General features: G+C 38.9%; 1 protein-coding gene across 1 annotated transcript in view; it reads right to left on the bottom strand.

Annotated features, from left to right (window-relative positions):
* Positions 1-22,638, bottom strand: part of PSD3 (pleckstrin and Sec7 domain containing 3) — a 405,283-nt gene that overhangs the window by 152,680 nt on the left and 229,965 nt on the right. Inside the window, exon 9 of the mRNA XM_018576857.1 lies at positions 16,463-16,552. Within this exon, the coding sequence (XP_018432359.1) occupies positions 16,463-16,552 (90 nt within the window). The remainder of the gene's footprint in view (positions 1-16,462; positions 16,553-22,638) is intronic.

A 22,638-nucleotide genomic window follows, 5' to 3' on the forward strand; every position in this document is an offset into this window, starting at 1 on the left:
TCCAAATAAAAACCCCCCCCCCCCCTCCCCAGGAAAAAAAAGTTGAAGGCACCCCTAACAAAGCCAGAAGGCACCCTGGTTGAGATAGACTGGTCTACAGCATGCTGGTAGGGGATAGACTCTACCCATACTTAAATACCTTGAACACCTGGAATGTGTCTAGCTAATTTATAAACTGCTCTAAGCTGCTATGAAAAAGCTTTCTCAACTCTCTCTCTGTACACTGCAGCTCTTCACTTAAACAGCCCAGCACAAACACAGTTCATAAAAGAAAGTGCCTGTGGACAGGGCCTTTTAAAGGTAAACACTTCTCTCAAACTTCTCAATGTCAAGCCAATAGGGAGTGATTGTTGTCTATAAGACAAAGGTGCAGCTGTGTATTAAATATTGTTTTCCGTGAACACATGCAGGGCAGAGTATATATAATGGCTGAAAATACACAAGCAAGTACAGAACAAAATGTGTCGAGTAGTTTTAGCTACTGTAGAATGTTTAATTCTCTTTTTACACCACGGCAGTGTAGAAACTTAAACACTGAGCAGATAAGTGGGTGGAAGATGAAAGAAGATTTTTTTTAACATTTAACTATGCCCACACAGTGGGAGTAATATGTCACATGGACTGAAGAGAATGTGGCAATGTATTAGAAATGTTCCTTGTTGAAGACGGTCCAGAAGCTTAAGTTTTAACAGCAACAAGTTTGTTTTCCTTTCATCTACAATTTGAATATAAGGTTCCAAAATGACATGTTTATATGTCTAGCTCATCAAGAAAAGCATTTTCTAGGGAGCGCAATTCTTAATCTCCTTTCCTGCATAATAGGCTGTGTGTGTATGAGAAACAGCATATAGCCGGAATTTAAATTACCAGCAATTATAAAACACTTTTTTTCAAAGGCAGCATACCCACAGAGAAGACTCGATAAAGTATTTGAATGAATAAGCTTTAATTTGGACAAACCAGTCAAATATGAATGCTTGCATTCAGGGGATCCTGTGTAGTAATGCGGCACCACAGAAAAGAATTTCAACATACATAAATATTTATGCTTCGGATGCAATCTCTTGTCGTGTAAGGTTTGTCGACTAGCATCAGAAATCAGTACAGAACAGGAAATTGGTGAATCAGAGATAGCAAATCTCTTCAGGAAGTTAACCTGTAAGAGCTGAAATTGAATTTAGATTGGGATTCAATCCAGTTCCATTCAATGCTACAATGAAATTAACAACCTACTTGTCCAATATGCTTTCCAACTTACAGACAGACACTGAACCCAGTTTGATTGAACATAGCAATATTAAAATGGTAACTGAACAATGTTGAAAATGCATGGGCTGTATCTAATTTTTTTTTTTTGTGCACGTTCTAATCATTGGTTGAAAATTCATGCATGTTGTGATTAGCCTTTCCTTTTGAGTTTTCTCTTGTCATAGAATAATCAGAGCAAAATCTATCATGGGAAAGGAATGGATAATGGTAGAGAAGGGGTGGCCTAAGGGGCTCAGAATGGCACATGTAGTCAAAAATCTTATGAATATACACTTAACTTACTTGACTCAACTCACTCCTTCAGCTGAAAATCATTCCATGGAATTATCTAGTTAAATATACTCATTGTTTCCAAGAGCTAGGTGTTTATCTAGGTGAGAAGCGGATGGCGCCGCACAGATCCAAGTATAAAGAAGTAATCACCTGCACACCAACGTCCCATGCATCAATCTGTACTTTTATTGACATCAGATACAAATGGCACCACAAGCATAAAGCCATGTTTCGAAACCTAACATGGCCCCTTCATCAGGCAAAAAGCAAAGTCACTTTGCTTTTTGCTTGACGAAGGGACCATGTTAGGTTCCAAAATGTTGCTTTATGCTTGTAATACCATGTGTATCTGACATCAATAAAAGGACGGATTGATGCATGGGACCTTGTTGTGCAGGTGATTACTTCTTTATGTTTACAAAATAAGTCTGCGGGCTCAGCTGTTACTATGCTGTGCATAGAGAGAGGCACAGGGACAGCTAAAGGCGCCAGGCTGCAGCTTTTACAGTGCAATACAGACAGTAGATAACAATTAATTAAAAAAGTAAAGAAAAAAATATAATGCCCTATTAAGTGTAAAATGAATTTTTAACATGTTGTCAGCTTCTAATTTAACACAAGCATCACATTTATTTCCAGTGCACCAAATAAAGTATTTTCCTATAAAACTATGTATAAAATATTAGGTAGGGGAATAATTTACATAATTCACTGGTTATGAAACATCACTGGTTATGAAATGGTTAAAGCAAGGGAAACTTTGTGATGATTTATGGAACCAGGAGCATAAGTCAAACTGCTACCTTTAATAAATGATCAGGTTTCATCTTCCATATGATGAAAATAAAATGATTGCTTTGGTCAGAAGCTCTTCTTTACTACAGGTCTCTTTCCTCTGATACTCATAAATTAGCACCACTGTCTGCACAACATTCTGAGCTTAAAGCTTTGTCCGTTCAGACATGGGTATCATTTAGTTTGATTGCTGATGACAGGACCATTTTATTCAGTCCCCACAACAACACAGCTCTGTGATGCTGGACTGCGCTGCCCAGAAGTCAGTGCTGATTACATTTTACACAAAGCAGCTTGAGCTGCTCGCTCAGAAATGTGGGTCATAAGTGTAGTCAAAGCATGACTGTCCATGTTACTAACAATAAGTGGTTAGCGTATGACAAATAATGCCATGAATATTTTCTAGCATGTTTTATATTATTTCTGCTAATTAACAATTACGTTGAGAGTGGATTAACATGTGGAATTCCTATGGTACTTATTGATGTAATGTTTTTATCTAGGCAGGCAAGGCAGATTGCTGGCTCCTTCTGGTACTGTGGGTAGCTCAGTGTTATGCATCATTTATTTCTTAAAAATCAGGGGTGTGCATAATGAGAATACTACTAATCTAGGGTGTACATAGTTAAAGCAGCCCAGCCACTAAAATCTGAAATAACCTTTAACATGTTAATGTAATGGTAAAAGTGGTTTGCAATCTTTTTCTACAGCTTTCATGAAAATAATGCCTGGCAATCCTGACATGAAAGCCCTTGTTCAGTTAATTCATGGTATTGAGGGTGACACTGCTCTGTCCCCGTCTCCTATTGCATTCCTGTGTTATCACCCTCACATGTGTGCCTCTGGTGTTGACTATAAGTGGCTGTGTGATGCTAATGAGTGCTCTGCTGTTGTCATCACTCTGAACAATGATGTGCATTCAGTCCTGAAGCTCATGCAGGTGGAGAGAAAGTGGCAGCAAAGAGGCTGGAGGAGAACAGTCGCACTTAGATGCCAAAACAGGGTGAAAACAAGTGACAGCAGCATCTTCCAAAAGAGAAAAAAGATGAAAGACAAAAAAAGCTGCATTCCCTAGGTCTAAATCAATGACAAAATTTCACACTTGACTGTAATGCAAGATTTTATATATATGTATACACACAATAGGTATTTTAGTTTATGCTAACTACCACTGCTCTAGCTCTCAAACCCTGAGTTTAAAAGAATGTGTTAAACAGCTCACGGGCTCCCAAATATCATCGGCACTGGATGACCATTCACACATTACTTAAATGTAAATAGTAGTTTTCTTCTATGAGAAAAAAAAGAAGAAGCTTGCTATACGAGATCAAAGCTTTACCAGAGTACTTCAAACACCTATCTAACATAGTTAGCGGCAAGACCAAGAGCCTGTATAGGATTGGCTCACACCTTTCTTTTCCACAAAGAGCACCATTTTTTGTTTCAGGCATTAAGAGTCATCAGTCAAAGCAAAAAGGAAAGCAATGGTATTGCTAGAGGTATCAAGAATATTTAAAGCTGTCAGGTCAAATAATTACATTATTATCAGGATCTAACAGCACTAATACTTCCAGAGCTTCAGCAGGACAACATAGAAAATGCCCTTATTTATAACACAGCACCTTTTGTACCTGTAATCACTCCAGGCTTCAAAGAGACATTACATTATTATTTTTTACGACATGCAAGTTCATAGCTTACCGTACTGTCATGTTAGATTTAACACTATACTTAGATCAATAAATTTGGAAAGTGGAGAAATATGAGAATATTTTGTATATCTGCTTTTTAATTAGAGTTATAATCCCACTGGTTATTTAGTAATATAAAACACAGGTATTAAAGAAGAACTCTGGGCAGAATAAAACTTAACCCTTGCAGTGGAGCTACCCCCGGACTGCAAGGGTTAAATGCTCATTTTGTCTAGGGAGCTAAAATTAAAAAAATTATACTGACCCGACCCACAATCCCGACTGTTAGACTGATCCCTGCATCCTTACTCCCTCTCTACTCCAATGATGGAATGTCCCTTAGCGTTCTCATGTTTAACACACTGTAAAATACATGAACACTCATAAAGTGGAGAGAGGCTGAAGGAACCAGTTTAGTAGCCAGGTGGTGCCGAAGTTCGCGTGAGTATATATTTGTTATTTTAGAGCCTAGATGAAAAAAGCACTTCATTTTTACTCTGCCCAGAGTTCTTCTTGAAATATGTGTTCATAATAATGGCCTTACTTACTAAATAATGTAGGAAGAAAGGCAATAGGTGCAAAGTACAATTAACCAGAGTACCGAATAAGAATAAACCTGTACTTATATCAGACCAGTACTATGTGGTTTTAGCTGGGTGATCCATTAGGTATTAATGCTTGGCAAACATATCGGTATTATTTCTGCAAGAGATGCATTTAAACCAGTTAAACAGCACAAAACAAAATTCTGAGCACTCCATCACTTTTAATATAGTGGACATTTGCTAAAAATTACATAGAAATGCAGTGCCTACAAGCACTTTTCCTTGGCATCAATGATACCATTTAGCCTGACTATTAACTGTAATCTTTCATTAGGCAGCTGCAGGTTTAGAACTATATAGCCTCTTCTGCAAATCCGCAAGAAATGGCCTTCCTCCGGCAGCATATAATTGAGAATCTGCCAGTAAACATTATTTGGAAGCAAATAATCCTTGAAACTTTCAAGTTTTAAGCACTAGCATGTCCAAACTTCATGCACAAGGGCATTGCGCGACAGGTCTCTCTGTATTCTCAACACAAAAGTAATGTTTTCAGAGTGAATGAACACTAGAAAGGTGCTGAACTTGGAATGTTAGGGGAAAGAAAAACATTGTTTTCTTAACAAAGCCATTTTTCAGGGGGTTTTTTTCTATCTCTCCTCTGGAATCAAGGGAATAGAAGATGATATTTCAGAACAGGATTATAGTCGGTAAGCCCCAAATAAAAGAGATTTAAACAGACTGAGAAAAAAAATGCCCTAGAATGTACTATTGATTGAACTTTTTCAGGTTCTAATCTTTCTGTCTAGCTTTAGCAGAAATCTGATTCATTGGATTCAAGATACAATAAAACAATTTGTAAAAGCTTTACTTGTACTTGTTTATCAGTATGATTAGTGAAGCTTCACACCTGGAGTACATTTCTAAACTATAAGTGGCAACCATTTACAAGGACTTAAGAAAAGCGTTATTGAACGAGATGATCCAAATTGTTTTTCATCTTCTAGTTGTAAAATTCTGCCTTAAAAGCTATAAATACACATGCTAATCAAAATGGTTAGCAGCTGCATTGTATCCGGTTTACTTGCTGCCTAGTTGGTTTAATAAAGGCAAATATATGATTAAAATTTTCTTCTTTTTGAAATAATTAAAAAACCTGTGGCTCACATCCTGCTATATTATACTTTGCAGGTTGTGTGGCTAAACATATATAAAATGATTAGTAGTGTTTGATTATTACAGATCAATATGGTTAGTAATATTTTGTCTAGTTAAAAATGTTATGATTAATATGTAAGCAAGCACCATGTAAATATGCTCCCATTCTTTTAAAGTTTTTTTCCGTTATATTAACAAGTGTTCTTCAGCTTTCGTTATCCTATCAACCAACCGCAGCTGAAAATGGCTTAGGAGAGGCTATTTGAAGGGCCACTCAACAGGGCTACAAGGACATAAAGACAGCTGTGTGAATCAAAACATCCAGCTCAATATTAACGTTATCTGAAATTTTCTTCCAAAAATGGCAGCATTAAAGGTTCCTGTACACTGAGAGAGGGCAATCGGGAAGTGAGGTCAGTGTACTGATGCACAGAGAGCAGAGGCAATATAGATCTGATAGACCCCATTACTATTACTTCTCTCTGCAGATCTGAAGTAGACTGATCTCATTTTCACAATGCATTCATACAAACAGAAGATGTACACATATGAATGGCTACAAAATATCCAACCACGCTGGGTGACATTTTGGCTCAAATCTGTTTTTCATCAACATTTGCAATAATGATTTGTGAAATGCTGAAAAGTTGAAAAAATGTTTTTCTAAAGGACATCTCAACTCTGACTGCATCATCCTCTATCTACATATAACAGAATTATTACAAAACATCCTGGAAAAGCAACATTATGGATAACTGATGTAGCATGAGTATTTAAGGTGGTATGTTGATCCCAGCTGTTTGAGGAATCTATTCTGCATTTATAACTTTACTAGAAAACAAAACATTTATGTTCAAAAACAAACCTGTTAAAAAAACAACCCTGCCCTCACACATCCACATAAACACACATTAAACATACTAGTCATGCTCTGGTACCAAAATGTTGCACCATTTTCCATGCCGTTCCAACCTTGAAAGTAATTATCAACAATACCCAGTAGTTAGCACTTGCACGCTCTTATTGTTTTCATATGTGAAGTTGCTTGGGCTTAATAACCAGATGTCCAGACTCAAAGCCCTGCTATGTAGGGAGGCAGGGGGTGTGTAAGTGATCCCCATGCCCTGGAGTACTAGGATTATGAAAGGCCATGTTTAGGCATTGTGGGGTGCCAAGTTCGAAGTGGGGAGGTGGGTTGGGGGTTTTATTTTGTTAATAGGGCTGTTTTAAAAGTCAACTGTATGTATTAATTTGATAGAGTACAATTAAACAGGCTTACTAAATATTGTAAAAGTGTTAACTTGAGAGTTGGAACAGCATAAATGTCAGTTTAGAATTGGCTAGGCTGTAGTGCCCTCAGTCTGTTTAACTGCTCCTCAAAAAGTTTGAGATATCAAGAAATATAGATTTCTAATAAAAGTGTAACAGAAGACAATTTGTTACCATGATTGGCACTGTCAAAAACAGGACATTTTGGAGAAAACCATGTGAGCACCTCTATTTTGGACTTCACAGACTTGTCATCCTATCTAGTGATCCCACAGCAAGAAAAAACATCTGGGGACACTAATGGTTCTACATATACTCAAAAAACTGCCCAGGGCAAATATAGCACGCCCTGTCTCGCTCCCACTGTTGCCCCTCCCCTTTCACATTTGCTGGCAATCACTTGCAGCAGTGAATGGAGCCGTTGCTGTCAAAATGGAGCTTCTGATCAGTGTTCGTAAACACTGTCTAGAATTAAGTCAGCACTCATAGTTGGTCTCTCAATGGACTTCGAGAAAAATATTTTACAGTAAGTACAAAAACCTTATTTCCTTTATTGTCTATAAAGAAACACAGGCATTCATGAAATCTAGAGTGAATAAAACAACTAGATCAACAATAAAAAATTGTCATGTGGCCAAATACCAGGGTAAACAGATCCTCTAGGGAAAGTTTGAATAGACAGATACGTCTTAAAAGGGGGAACCAGTCATTTACCAAGGAAGGTTCAGGCCCAGCATTCTGAAACCCTGATTTTAGAGAAAGGAAAGTGATAATAATAAGAGCAGTTGCCTGAAGAGATATACAATTTGCATGCACTGAACTGTGTGTGACAATAACAATACACTGGCTTCCGATTTTACTTAACATATTAAAGGCAGATCTCGTCACAATTTTATTGCTTTTCTGCATTTTCATTCCAAAAGATTGATGGTCGATTCCTGGAACCTCTACCACCCCACAATCTTATTTGCAGGGTTTTTAAAAAAAAGATATTTAATTAAAAGTAGCTGATTTTACCCAATATTTTTCCACCCTCTGATTATATAGCTTCCTTTCCTTTAGCTCTGGCCTCATCAAACTTGGCTGTAAGAGAAAATATATTATTGAGTCATATGCTATGTGTGTATCCCTAGGGAGTTTTCTGCCATGTAAAATGGATTTTAACAACAACTTAAATATTAATGCAGGACATAACATCTCAAGGTTCCCGGTTCATGCTAAGGACACAAGAGAAATGCGCCTCACAGAGATTAAATTATTATATTTTTCATTCCAGATACTAGGACAACTGAAGGAGGCTTCCAACACAACAGAGCCCTGAAGACATTATTTAGCTTTAAAACAAAAGAGAAGAAGCATCTGAGGGGGAATCAAAACTGCAAATACTAATTTCTGCAACATTTCCATGATTACATTATTTTCTAGAAAGGAGGTATAGCCCAAAAATGAGTGAAAGTATGTATTTTGGGACAAAATGCAAATTAACATTTTTATTAGGCAGAATAATTCTTGTGAAAAGACACTTGTCTTATTACTTTATGTGTTAAAGAAGAAATCCAATAGTTTTAATAAAGCAAGAATCCAGGAAGTGAAAAGGAAAGCTTGTTCCTTTCATGGGTCATTCCCTTTGTGCTCTGCCACTGTACCTGCGCACTTCTTTACTGACCACCACTGCATACACACTTCTCGCATCTACTCCTACCCCTTTAACTTAATTACATTATATTGACTGATACAAAACCGGTTTGGCTATGACTTAGGAGAGGAACAGAGTAACTAAGCATCAAAGTTGGTAACATGTGCTTGGTACAGAAGAACCAAAGGACAGTTATTTGTCAGAAAAATTGTTAAATATTTATATAGCTGCAAAAATATATGTTACACAGTGATGCTATATGAGAAATAGTACTTAGTGTTATCCTTTACAATGAGAAAGGCTTTATATATTCTAGGGTGTGCCTAGGATGAACATGATCGCAAAAGATAACCATGGGTCACCGGCACTGTTAGTGTGGCTATGTATGGTTCTATAAAGGCAAATTATGCATCTGATTGTAAACATCACTATCTAAGCATAGCACTGCAAGCACCTATGTAGAAAAGTGAAGGAGCAAAGTACTACATGTGTACCACTGTCAGGTGAGAACTGTAATGTGTCTCAGCACTGGTGACACACTCAATGATGGGCAGATCTCCCCACCAACTACCTGACCATCATCTTAGGAACATAAACAGCATATTAAAATTTAAGCTGATTCAATAATGTCCATGACTTTTATTACAAAAAAGGCAGTACCACAACATTAAGCCTATGCGCAACTTGAACAAAAAGCACTAGGCAAGAGTGTAAAATGAAAAAAAAAAAAAAAGTCTAGTCAAAGGATCTGATAGTTTACAAGCAATCAGGACCTTGCCAGGTCCTTGTTAAGCAAACAGCAACTGTGCTTTCTTACCTGAATCTAAAAAAAAAGCATTTTGTTTGCAAAAGGTCTTATCAAGTGATGTCTCTATTACAGTGCACACCATCCACTATACTAAACTGTAATTTGACGTGGTACACCATGGCCCCTTATTAACAATGAATGCACTCAACGTACAAGTTTAATCTCCTGATCAGAAGATACAATATACTAATGTGCAGTCCTGCCGCTGCCATCATTTACGGTGGAAATGGGTGATCTTCTGATAACACTAGTATTCTCCTAATGTAGAGTGCATACTCTAAATGACATGATGATAAATAATTCACTTCAACCATATGTTTTTTTCTTCTTGTTCACAGCAACAAATCATTCCATACGTGCATGCTTTAAGACATTTAAACAGCAGGATGTTATTACTGGCACAGTTTGTGGTTTTTCTGAGATGGCAACACTATTCTATATCTTTTTTTCATTCATTGCTCCACTAACAGAAAAAATAACTGATTAATAAAGCTTAAGATATGATTCTCAAATTCTTGCAGTCTCTTCAAAACCCAGGTGTTAGGAACTGCAAAGTGTTTTAACCTCAAACCTAGCCCTGCATATGCAAGTTTTTTTGAAAGACAGAGACCCTGCAAGATAGGGAGTGTGAAGGGACAGAAAGAAAGTAGAGTATTAACAACGGCTGGGCTTTTTTTTTTAACAGTCTGAGAAAAAAAAAATGTCACAGGGACAGGTACAAGTCTATAATTTTGCCACTTTATAGATCATTGGTTCGACCTCATCTGGAGTACGCGGTCCAGTTCTGGTCACCAGTACTAAGAAAAGATATCTTGAGCTGGAAAAAGTCCAGCGGAGGGCAACCAAACTAATTAAGGGTATGGAGGACCAGAGCTATGAGACAAGGCTAATAAATGTAAACATGTTCACATTGGAGGTGAGGAGATTAAGGGGGGATATGATTTCCATGTACAAGATGTTCAATGGTGACAGCAACATCAGCGACAAAATATTTAAAATGAACTCCATTACAAAAACTAGAGCCCACCACCTAAAATTGGTGGAAAAAAAATTCCAGCACAAGGGGCGAAGGGGGTTCTTCACAGTTAGAGCGGTTAGGGTCTGGAACTCACTGCCACAGGCAGTGATTTCAGCTAAGAGTGTGGAATTGTTCAAGAAACTTTTGGACGATTTCCTAAGGTACCGTAATATACAGGGGTACAAGTACTCCTAAGAATGAGATCCTATAGGTTGGACTTGATGGACTAATGTCTTTATTCAACCTCAAATACTATGTAACTATGTAACAGAAAGTTTATGATAATCCACAGCAACCAAATCAAATATTTCTCATCGAGGTGGCGGGTGACAGATTGTCTGTGGAAATACTTTACCAAGACACTTTGAAATGTCGGCATAACAACAGTTTTCCAGAACTTTATATGGAACCATGGGCATACTCCCCAAAGCCTAGATCCCGTGGAGCTGTAACAGATTTTAGTATTATTCTGAATGTCTCTCGACAAGTTAGCCTGTCCCATGATTGCATCTGTCCCATACCTCAGATGCAGTGAGTAGCAGTGGACACATTTTCAGTGGCTGGAGCCTAGTTCTATACATTGATCAGCTGTAGTTACTTATTACCATTCATTCCTAAGTCAGACATGGTTTGCTGTTAACTGCACCAAAAATGCAGCATGTAATTACTTTTTTGAATGTTCTACGCTAAAATGTATAAATGTGAAGAGAGTCTTAAAGCGTTAGCCAAATCCCTCAAATTGACAACACAGCTTTATAACAAAGATGTCGAAAAAAACTTGATAATGCAGCTGATGAGATGGGGCATCCTTTGAAAATAATGTTGTTGTTTTTTTACCTTTACAACCTCCCCCAACTGCAGAGGACACAGCCTATTCCCATCCCAACTCTGCATTCTCAGGATTACCTGACCATAGAAAGATAAAGAGCATAGGCTGTTGATCATATTAACAAAAATATTTGCCATCTCCAAAGTGCCGTCTATAGCAAAACAGTATGATTTGCTGGGCTACATGTCACTAACTGCTACCTATGTATTGCTGGACCAAGGGGAATCCTTAGTCTGGCAATCATGCCTTTTAGAAAGCTTGTCCACTGTGTAGACCATAAAGCACAAAGGCATCAAAACAAGTACTTTCTATTTTTCTGCTTACATTCTAAAGCACAGCTAAAAATTGTACCTGATTTTCAGGGTTATTTGCAGGAAACAGCTGCAGAATGTCCTTCAAGGGAGATTGTCAATAGGGAAACCAACCTCCTTGTCTGAAAATGTTATTTTCTCTCTAACTGAGGACAAGTATGCAAATAAGAACCGGTTTTCTCTGGCTTTCTAATCTGCATGGCTGTTCTAAGTCAGTTAGCCATAAGGTATAATGGGTGGGACAGCATAACAGCCAGGCAACTAAAATTCAGAAAGAGGTTAGCAATGGCAGCCCCATATTTCTCTAATGATTTCTGCTTTAAAGCAAAAGCACTCCTAAAGACAAGGTAATACAAGTTGGTAAGCTAGCCATACAGGGATTTTTCACACTGCAGTGACCTTAAACAGCCTGTTAACATGGCAGTCATTTCTGAAGTCTCCTTTAACATGTAATCTGTCTTAAAGCAGTTGTGGGTAACATACCCCCGTAACGAAAGACTGAACAAACATCATGCATACCCAGCCACAGACGCTAGCATCCTTCTACAACATGGCAGCCTTCCCTGACAGTGCCTTATAGCATTTCTGCTGTCTAAAGCTACATTCACACTATGTGTGATTTGGGTTCCTACGATTCCTGTGGCAGCAATCCCAAATATTTAGTTAAGAAGTGACCGCTGTCACCCGTTCAAGTTAATGACCAGGTGAAAACGGCCGCATCTGTAAGCTGCACTCTACTGTGCATCTTGAATCTATTGTGTTTCCAAGCATAGTGATCTATTCCAAACCGCATGTAACGGTATTACATGCCAACACATGCTAATTACCACTTACAGATGCGGCTGTTGTCACCCGGTCATTAACTTGAACGGGGGACAGCAGCCACTTTTAAATGTAATATTTGGGATTCCTGCCAAAATGAATAGTGTGGGTGGGGCCTTAAACTATCTCTTGGCACATGAAAGCAACTGTGGGTTGCATATCCTGTTACCCAAAAGTTTAAAACAAATATTTTGTGATCAAAAGAGTGCAAGCATCAAAGAACAATGGAAGATGAGTTGTCCCTATTAAGCTTTAAAAATGTAGTTTCCAATTTTGGAATGGGACTGTAATCCCTTTTCTCTCATGGCTCACATGAAGGCTATCTTGACAACAGAGTGGCAGCATGGAGCTGTGGTTAAATTATGTCTGTTCCACTTATGCCGGAATAAGCCTTTAGAAATAATTGCAGAGTTATGACTGATATTAGAGTAAGTATGGACAACAAGATTTGACTGATGAATATATTTTTAGCCATATGCTCTCACCCAATGAATATACATGTTGACATGCACTAGGGACAGTGTTAATCCAATGGGAGCAACAGTATGTTGACATTATACATTATGCTGATTGCCAAGGGTTGGTGAAACCCAAGTTTAGCATACCACATGTGTGAAAAACACAGGTGTGTAAGGGGTTGATTTCATATACTCATCAGCTCCATCTAGGGGCACTAACACAGTCCAAATGGCATCCACCTGGCTACACATCATATATTTTATATATCTCATATATTAGGACAACCAAGTACACCAAGTAACAAAATACATTTATAAGGTATACACTCTGCGGTGTATATATGAGCTAATATTTTCTAAACATTGCATTTAGCCTTTTGTCACATTCGCTATACTCCACCTATTAAGAATGTGTCAGTCTATTTTGTATTTAGCTGGTCTGACATGTATGTCATCGACCATGAAAGCTAATTTAAAAAGAGAGTGAAGCTTTTGCACATGCAATTTACAGATTGTTAAAACTGAGAGATATACATTTCAGCAGAAGAAGAAATACAACAAGCCAAGACTGTATAATAAAGTCCATTCTTAATGTGAACTATAAACTTGCCTACATAAATCCTAGTTGTGTAGCGCATACGAATCAAGCTTACAAAATGATTCACCCAATATTGTTTTAAGCGTATGTTTTCAAATCATGCCTCTGTATCATACTATAGAATACTGTCATATACAGTATGTTTTGGGTAAAACTTGCTATATTATTTCCTTATTAACGGCACTTTTTATATACAAGTATCCTGCTGTGAGGTAATGATTGTATATGTTGTACCATTATGCTGCCATGCATTACAATTATTACAGAAATGCCATAACCTTTGGGGTTGTCTCTTTAATCACATGTGGTAGTCATCAGCAAAGGATTTACAGATATCGTTTTATACTGAAGGAACATATATCTATCTGTGAATAGAAGACTTTAACCCCTTCATGACTGATGCCCTTTTTTCCATTTTTGCACCCATGTTATATTCCACATTTTAGGCCTGAAAATGACGTAAAACCCCCCAACATTATATATTTTCTGAATGCCAAGACCCTATAGAATAAAATGGTGGTAGTTGAAAATTTTTATGTTGCGCAATATTAGCGCAACTCCTTATTAAACCCCAAAATTTAGTGACAAATTTAATTAAATGCCCCAAAACACAACAAATTACCCATTTTTTAAAGAAATATAAAAGATGAGGTTACAACGAGTAAAACGATAAACTTTGTGCAAACAGCTAAATACAAAGTTGAAATACATACATTACTAGAGGCCGATATCTGGAAAGGTTTAGGTATCCATATAAGTTCTATGTAGAAAAAACATTAACAGGGCTATTCACAAAAGGGTGAAGAGTTTGGAGAAGGCAGGAGAAGTGAACAATCTAGGACAACATAGCTGATTTGGAAAATTCTCCAATTCTGCTCACTTTCCAGTTCAGCTATGTTGTCACAGATTGTTGACCTCTCTTGCTTTCTCCAAACTCTCCACCCTTCTATGAATAATCCTGTTAGTAATCTTCAATAGCAAAAGAAAATATTCTGGATGCCTTAAAGGATAACTATGGGGTCAGGGCTTTTCCCCATAGTTCTCCTAAGGGTCACAGGAGAACACAAACTAGCGTTCTCCCGTGACCCAAAGCTCAGTATACCGCAAGCTACAACTCGCGGTATACTGAGACGCTGCAGCCGGGACAGATCCCGACAATACTGTCAGGATCCACCCAGCTGCGGCATTGAAAGCTGGCTCTGCCTATCCAGAGGCAGAGCCAGCTGTGCCCGCCCCCTCCCCTGTCCGTTTTGCCAGTCAGCGCTGGAGGATCAGAGAGGGGAGGGGGAATCCTTGCAGGGAGCTGTGAGTGACAGTCACGGCTCTCTGCAGGGATAGATCGAGAAGTGAGCGAGCGACGTTATGTGTTCGCTCACTTCCCGATCTACTGAGCCGACCTGTGACAGTTTCATTGTCACAGGTGGGCTCAGATTATGAGGCTGTTTGAAAATCACTTGCCTCATAATTCTCCTTTAATTTCCTGCCTGACACAATTTTGTTTTTAATTTCCCTTTTTGCCTTTTACAATATAACTGGAGGGTTCTAAACCTAGCAGGTAACAATACAGACACTTGATGTGTTATCACTGATCCTGCAACTTTAGCTCGCAGACAGAATTATTGAAGGTCTGCTCTCACCGTTTTGACCTTGGCTCACGATTTTCAAATCTCCCTCTAAATATAAGCACCTTAATTTTAAAACAATTTATAACCTGTACAACATAAGCTTTTTTTTTGAGAATTCAACAGACTGTTAGTTAACCTAAGGATACTGTGGACATTCCTAAATAGTTTAAAGTAGTATTAAACTCTCAAAGTTTTATTTCAATAATGAATCCAGATAAAAATATATATATATTACTCAGAAAAGTATTTCATTCGATTGTTGCCCAAGCACTTCCAACCATCATATTTCCAAACCGCTCCAATTCTCTCAGCTCCGTTTCACTGAACTTCCGGTCCAATACAAGATCACAAGGGACAGAGTAGTCACCAGCAGATCTCCATCTACTGGCTTAGAGAAGCGAAGAGAAGCAAGGAGCAGGGGAGTGTCTTGCCTTGCTGTGTCTATATGTTTGTGGCACACACAGCTTACTAGCACACACAAGGGTGACTCCCATAGGACCCTACAAGGGAAAAGATCCACCATAAAACAGGATATTAAGGGGGGCCACCTCATATGGCAGGAAGATAACACTTTTAAACTTCAAGGAGCAGCATCCAATGTAAGTGATTTTATCAGCAGTTGAAATAGCTGGAAAACCCTTTGACTTTAATATCACTTTAACCCCTTTCAGTTGTCTCGATAATTAACCTTTTATGACTTACATTTCTGAAACTCACTAGAGTTTTATCGTCTTTAGGGGATTACAACTGGCCATACACGTGTTCAATTTTGGCCAAGTTCTATTCACTCGGTCGACATTAGAGCAGTGTGTAGCAGTCGCTGGTCGGTATTCTGACAGCAGCACACCCACCGCTGTCAGAATGCAATAGCCCAGGGGGGAAATTCCCCCATCAATGATTTTAGACTGAATTTGACAAAACTCACAATCTACAGCCAGCTTAACTCTTCAATGAAGTGATGAGGGAAGGATCACTTAAAAAATACACAAGTCAATTTGATTCTCTTCATCCCCCCGACATAAAGGGATTCTATTCTATTGATTAGTAAACTAGACATTACAAATTTTTAACTTCACTGTATATATCATAGGAATCCTCTTCCGTACCTTAAAAGTCCCCTTATCCTATTTACATGTTAAATTATTAGCTTACCAAGCATATAAACAAGCAGATGATATGCAAGTAGAAACAAAAATATTACAACACAGGAACAAGTATCTGGGACTGGTTTATAAAATATTGTATTAACGCTCAGTATATGATAATTTTAATGCACACTTGCAAATGTTCAGACATAAACGACATGGCAATCTATGTCATGCACTACTACAACTGAAAAGGACTGTATAGTAAAACTGACCTTGAGAAGCCCCCGGGAAAAATCTCCCCCTTCATTCACCCCTTGGAGATTGGCAATGAATTCCTGACAGCTCATCTTCTTTCCAATATTCTGAAAGATAGAAGGTCAGGCATTACAATGATATATTTCCTCCTACCTGCATTAATTAAAAAAGACACCTGCCATGTGGTGTTAAACTCAAACGACTGATGAGGTTTTCAGAACGCAAAGACATTCAAAAACAAAAAAAAGAATGCTGTTAACCAAACATAGTCACCATGCTATAAAATAAAGAATACATATCTACAATAATCTGATCCATGCAAAACATATGTCAGAAATGGGTCACAGAGGTAACCCAGTGGTGGAACCATATTGCATAGCAAAGGAGGAATTTCACTGCAAAAAACATAATTGCTGAAATTATTTGACCTTTACCTAGATCATTTTCTGTAGATAAAAGCAGTAATTTAAAAAACAAAAAGTTTTATACCATATATAAAGACTGGGCATGTTTGGTTAAAGTGATTTTCTGACATGGCTATGGCTATCCTTAATGAATACTTTCCTTTTTCCTGAGACTTGGGATTTTAGGTTTGCAAAAACACATATACCAAAATCTGAGCTCAAAGTCCAGTTATACAGGTGAAACTCGAAAAATTAGAATATCGTGCAAAAGTTCATTTATTTCACTAATGCAACTTAGCCGTCTACCAGGAGATTTTGGAGCACTTCATGCTTTCTTCCGCAGACGAGCTCTATGGGGATGCTGACTTCATTTTCCAGCAGGACTTGGCACCTGACCACACTGCCAAAAATTTTCTGAGATTGTGGATCTGGGTTTTCATGAGCTGTAAGCCATAATCATCACAATTATGACAAATCACGGCTTGAACTATCTTGCTTTGCATGTAATGAGTCTATCTCATATATTAGTTTCACCTTTTAAGTTGCATTAGTGAAATAAATGAACTTTTGCACGATATTCTAATTTTTTGAGTTTCACCTGTATATGATGACCTCTCTGAAAGCTATTATGCATGGACAGTAAGACAGTTCAAGGAGCAGTATGAAGTGCTTAGATGGGCAAATACAGAATTATTTTGACATGAGTTTAAGATGCTTCTGAGATCATTCAGATGCATGTGACTCAGTTCAGCTGCTTTTGCATGACTATGGTTATGAAGCAAACAATTGTCTGGCACAGACCCTAAAAGGTGCCCATACACTGTGCGAATTTCTGCTGGCTTTTAAGGAACTGGCTGAAATTTATGCAGTGTGCGCCGCTGTCGGCACCCTTTCGGTTGGCATCCCACGATCAGTTGATTTTTTCATATGATAGGAGCCGGCAGCCAATGAGCGGCCCACTCCCGTCGGGTATTTTGACAGCAGCTGGCGGCTGCTGGCAAAGCACATTGCAAACAGCGGGATTCCTCGATCGACCCACTGGTAGTGTTGATGGAGGAATCTGCTCTATTTTTCTCCTTCAGCCCGTGGGTTGCACAAGAAAAATAGATCAGTGTACACCCGCCATAAGTCTCAACACACAAATTGCAATCTGACTTTACCACCTCTGCTAGATCTACCAAAATTATGTAATACGAGGACCTAAACTATCCAATCAATCTGTATACAATGAGTCAGGCCCCTGCACTACATACTTCTAAGTAGATTTAATAAAAATAGTACAATTAGATTGTAACATGTGTGGAAGGCTTAAGGCCCCATTCACACTTGAACTGAACTTTGGTTGCTTTTTTTTGGGGGGCGGGGGGGGGTGTTTTTAGAAAATGAAGGGCTGGGTACTGGATAAGAAAAATGTACAAATCATGTGTTAGGCCCCATTCAAACCAGATCTGTGGCAATTAATTTTTCCCCGGATGTCAACGGAACGTAACCCAAAAAATGAATAGGTGTGAATGGGACCAGTTCACACCGCTCTGTTACGTTGCCTTGCACTGAACAAAAAATAAGAACATGCACTACTTTTTTTCAGTGCAACATAACACAACACAGCAGTGTGAAATAGCCCCATTCACACCCATTCATTTTTAGGTGCTCTTGCGTTAGCATCTGTGGCAAAAAAAGATTGCAACGGACTGGAAGGAAATTGGAAGGTACAATCCGAAGTCAATGGACCCTCCCTGTTGGCTTACGATTACCTTCCGATTTTGGTGTGGATGGGCCCTTACACGTCTTTTTGCAGGCACTCCCACTGAAGTCTATTGGGGCCAAAACGCTCAACTCTGCCCCAAAAGTACTTTTTTGTACTTTTTTTAGGCATTTTGTTACAAGTGACAGAATGCTCATGTGTGAACATGGGCCATTGAAAACAATATGATGCCTCTTGTTGAGCATTTCAGTGTTTAAGTATTTATAATGTTCAGTGTTTATAATTTAGCTGTCAGGCACCTCTAAGCCAGCTAAATTAGGACCCCACCTGCAGCTCCTCCCACTGGACCAGCGCTGCCGCTGACTCGTCCCTGCTCTCTCCGGCACAGTGAATCACAGTGAGTGAGGGGAGATTTGGGGGGATTTATTAAGCAATTATGTATAGTCTGCATTGTATTAGCAGTATATATTCTATATAGAGTACATATAGAGCACATACTGCTAATACAGTGCAGACAATACATAATAACATGAATGGATTAAATGATCTGTATGTAGCCCTGTACTATGGATCATTTAACCCATTCATGTTAGCAGAGGATAATTGTAAATGTATTGTTGCAGGCACTCTATATGTACAAGTACTATAACTGCCCTGCTAACATGAATAGGTTATATTCATGTTAGCAGGGCAGAATTGTGAGCGCCTCCCACAAGCTGAGCACCGAGATGCGATGCAGTGATCCTGATCAGCGCCGACTACGAGAGGCACCGCGTGAGGCAACAGGGATCGGAGTAAAACTGTGAGTAAGGGAAGCTGGGACGGGGCTGGCTGTAAATCTATTGCTATAGTGTACTGGACGTGTGTAATGTATATGTAGTACATATATACAGCACACACCTCCACTACACTCCAGCAATAGAGTTACAATTCTCCGCTGCTAACATGAATAGGTTAAACCATGATCCATAGTACATAACATGTAGTTGTACTATGGATCATTTAAAGTCACCTGTCCCTTTAAGAAAAAGTATCGGTAATTGGTATCGGCAAGTACATGAGGGGATGTACTTGTACTTGGGCCTGAAAAAGTGGCATCGGGACATCCCAAATGGCAACCAATCAGCTTCTCTCTCATTTTTAAATCTCAACTGAACAGACTGAAGAGAGAAGCTGATTGGTTGCCACGTGCAACTGCTCCAGATGCTTCTGCTCCAGTTTTGATAATTTCCCCCTAGTGTGTTCTGATCTACCAAGTCATCTTATAAGTATTACTGGCTCTGTAATAACATTTGTTTCATTTGAGGGAAAACCTGAAAAGGGAAAAGTAGACATGTTATACACATCAACACATCAAAATCCATGTGTAATTTCCCTACTGCAAGTTAGAAGGTGAAACTAATACCTAACCGATTGGCATGAGGTACCGCTCTTTTTGTCCTTTCATCTAATATTTGCAAAACAATTTCAGGGTGTGTTCAAGCAGCTGGAAGAACTAAGACTTAAGGAATAGTTCACACCAAATGTGTTCCAGATGCCAAGCAGAGCATTTACAGAACGGATCAAAACCGCGTCCAATGTATTGCAATGGTATTTTGCAGCGTTCAGTTCCAGAGCATGTAAAAAAAAACTGCAGCAAGCCCTATTTTTCCTCCTCTGGAACGCATGAAAACGCCCTGGAACGCACTGAAAGCTCATTTTAAAAAACGGCCCGGAATGCGTCAAAAACACCGCAAAACACACTGCACTGCGTGTCCAGAAACTCATGCAGATCTGGTCAGCATTTGGTGTGAACAAGCCCTTAATTATAAAGACACAGGACCAAATGCAAAGCACCAGGATAGTTAAATTAGTTAAGCAGCATTAAAATGAAGATGCATATTTGTGTTGTGTATTTTAAATACAACCTAATAGGCATCCAGGTTTTATTCTCTCACTTAACCAAGCAATCTTTTTTCATTTCAGACCAAGCACTGAAGGTTCCTGTCTCATCCTTTACTTAAATCATCTAGTATGTCATTCTTATTTTCAGGTAATCTCTAATTATTTTCTCTCTGGATGGGCTAGCCAAGTTGCTTTAGAAGACATCTTGATGATTTGTTTTGTTATTACTGCATGACTTGTGTTGTCAAGGCGCCTATAATTAAACCTGTTGGATAACAGCTGAGTCTTGACTGCAAGAAAATCCAAATTTTCCCTTAAAATAAGTGTAAAAGATTGGACCGGGTGTAGTAGTTAAATAAATTACAAACATGCGTTAATGGCATGCATGCTTAATTTAATACAGCACAAACTACTATTTTTCTGATTTTACAGCAGCCTTCTCAACTAGGGTGCTGTGGCACTCTTTTGTTCCTTGTGGCTTCCTCACGGGTACCTCAAGATTTTCACCCAGTGTCATGCTTTTTCATGGTGGAGCCCGGCTGGGTGCCAGCACTATGGAAATGAATGATGCAATACGGGGAGGGGGAATCAATCCAGAAAAGAATGGTATTTCACTTCTGTTCTTGCCTGCTCCATCTCCCTCCCTCTGCCATACTGCTGCAGCTGTGGCTCCTGATATGATGTTCGAATGTGGTGTAAAGATGGGGCTGAAGATTCTAATGTTAAGTGGGGACTGAGGACTTTATTCTGAAGGGGGCTTCTGATGTGAAATGGGGCATCTGATGTGAAGGGGGGCTTGGGATGTAAAAGGGAACTCCAATCTGAAAGGAGGGTTCTGATGTGAAAGAGGAACCCCACATGATTTTTTGTTTGTGCTTGTGCATACAGTCCCCCCTTAAAACCTATACCAGACCCCATATATTTTTTTACATTTTAGACAGGGGTGCCTCAAGATTTTGCATATTTTTGAAGGGTGTCATGACTGAAGAAAAGTTGAGAGGTTTTAGAGAGCTCTTTTCTTTGTAAAGTTTAGTAATTCTTTCGGAAGATGGGAAATATACTTTCAACCCCATTACCCATAGCATTCCATATATATCAGCACCCATTCCCTTACTAGGTATTAGCCCCCACACCATATTGGTCTTTTAAAAATTTGAACTGGCTGTGTAGGATGTTACACTGGACTATTAAGCTGGCCACACATTGGTTGATTTTTGTATGAATATTCATACGAACGTCCCAACATTCAATAATGCCATCACAGATTGGATAAATCTCATTTGAAATCTTGTTTGGTGTTCACATTTGATTTTGGAGTAATTGGAGTTTTCTAAACGAAACCCACATTCTGTCAAATTTCATTTGTTTATGGAAAAAAATTGCATCCTGCTCGTTCAAAAATGTTTTCATCACTATGGTTGAAAACAATTGGTAATTTTACCTCATTAACTTTTAGAAAATCAAACATTCTGAAAACACTTTTTTTCCCCAAAGAAAATGTTGCTGGTTACATAGTTACATAGTTTCTGAGTTTGAATAAAGACACAAGTCCATCCATTCAAACCTATATGATGTATGGCCAGCATTAGTTGTGTGCTTTCTCAATTACAGAAACCAGCTGAGGGATATCAGTAGTGAGTGAGACTGGAAAAACATGATTTATAAACCAGTGAAAACCATTGGTGGGATGTCTGCACCTAACTACAGTAAGCAGGCAGAATCACAACAAACAAGTAGAGAAGAGGCTGGGTTTGCTGTGAACTCCGACTGCAACCCTCTCCTTCCAACCCAATCAGTGGTGGCAGTTGTCGCAGGGGCATTCCCTACCCCTTTGTGAGGTATAGCTGCGTGGTGGGGAATGCACCTCCCCGCAACTGGGTCTGGAGTAGGGGGTGGTGATCAGCGTTTTGAGCAGGCTTGGGAAAACTCAGGCAAACTGAGTTCTCCCCAACCCCAGCCTCATCACTACTGACAACAATATTTATTTTCCGGCATGTTATGCAAGCTTACAGAAATGAAACGGAAGGGAATTTAAATACTGCATTTGTCACAAGGTAACCTAACCTGACCAAGGGGAAGTGGCAATCAGGATCAAGAAGGGAGACAGCAACTGCAAGCTCTAAATTTGTCCCAGTGTAGGGTTCCTTTAACAGAATCATGCAGCCACCAATATCAATGAGTAGAAGGGAAAGAGTAACAG

Source organism: Nanorana parkeri, unplaced genomic scaffold (assembly GCF_000935625.1).
Source record: "Nanorana parkeri isolate BGI_ZX_2015 unplaced genomic scaffold, ASM93562v1 scaffold78, whole genome shotgun sequence".
NCBI lineage: Eukaryota > Metazoa > Chordata > Amphibia > Anura > Dicroglossidae > Nanorana > Nanorana parkeri.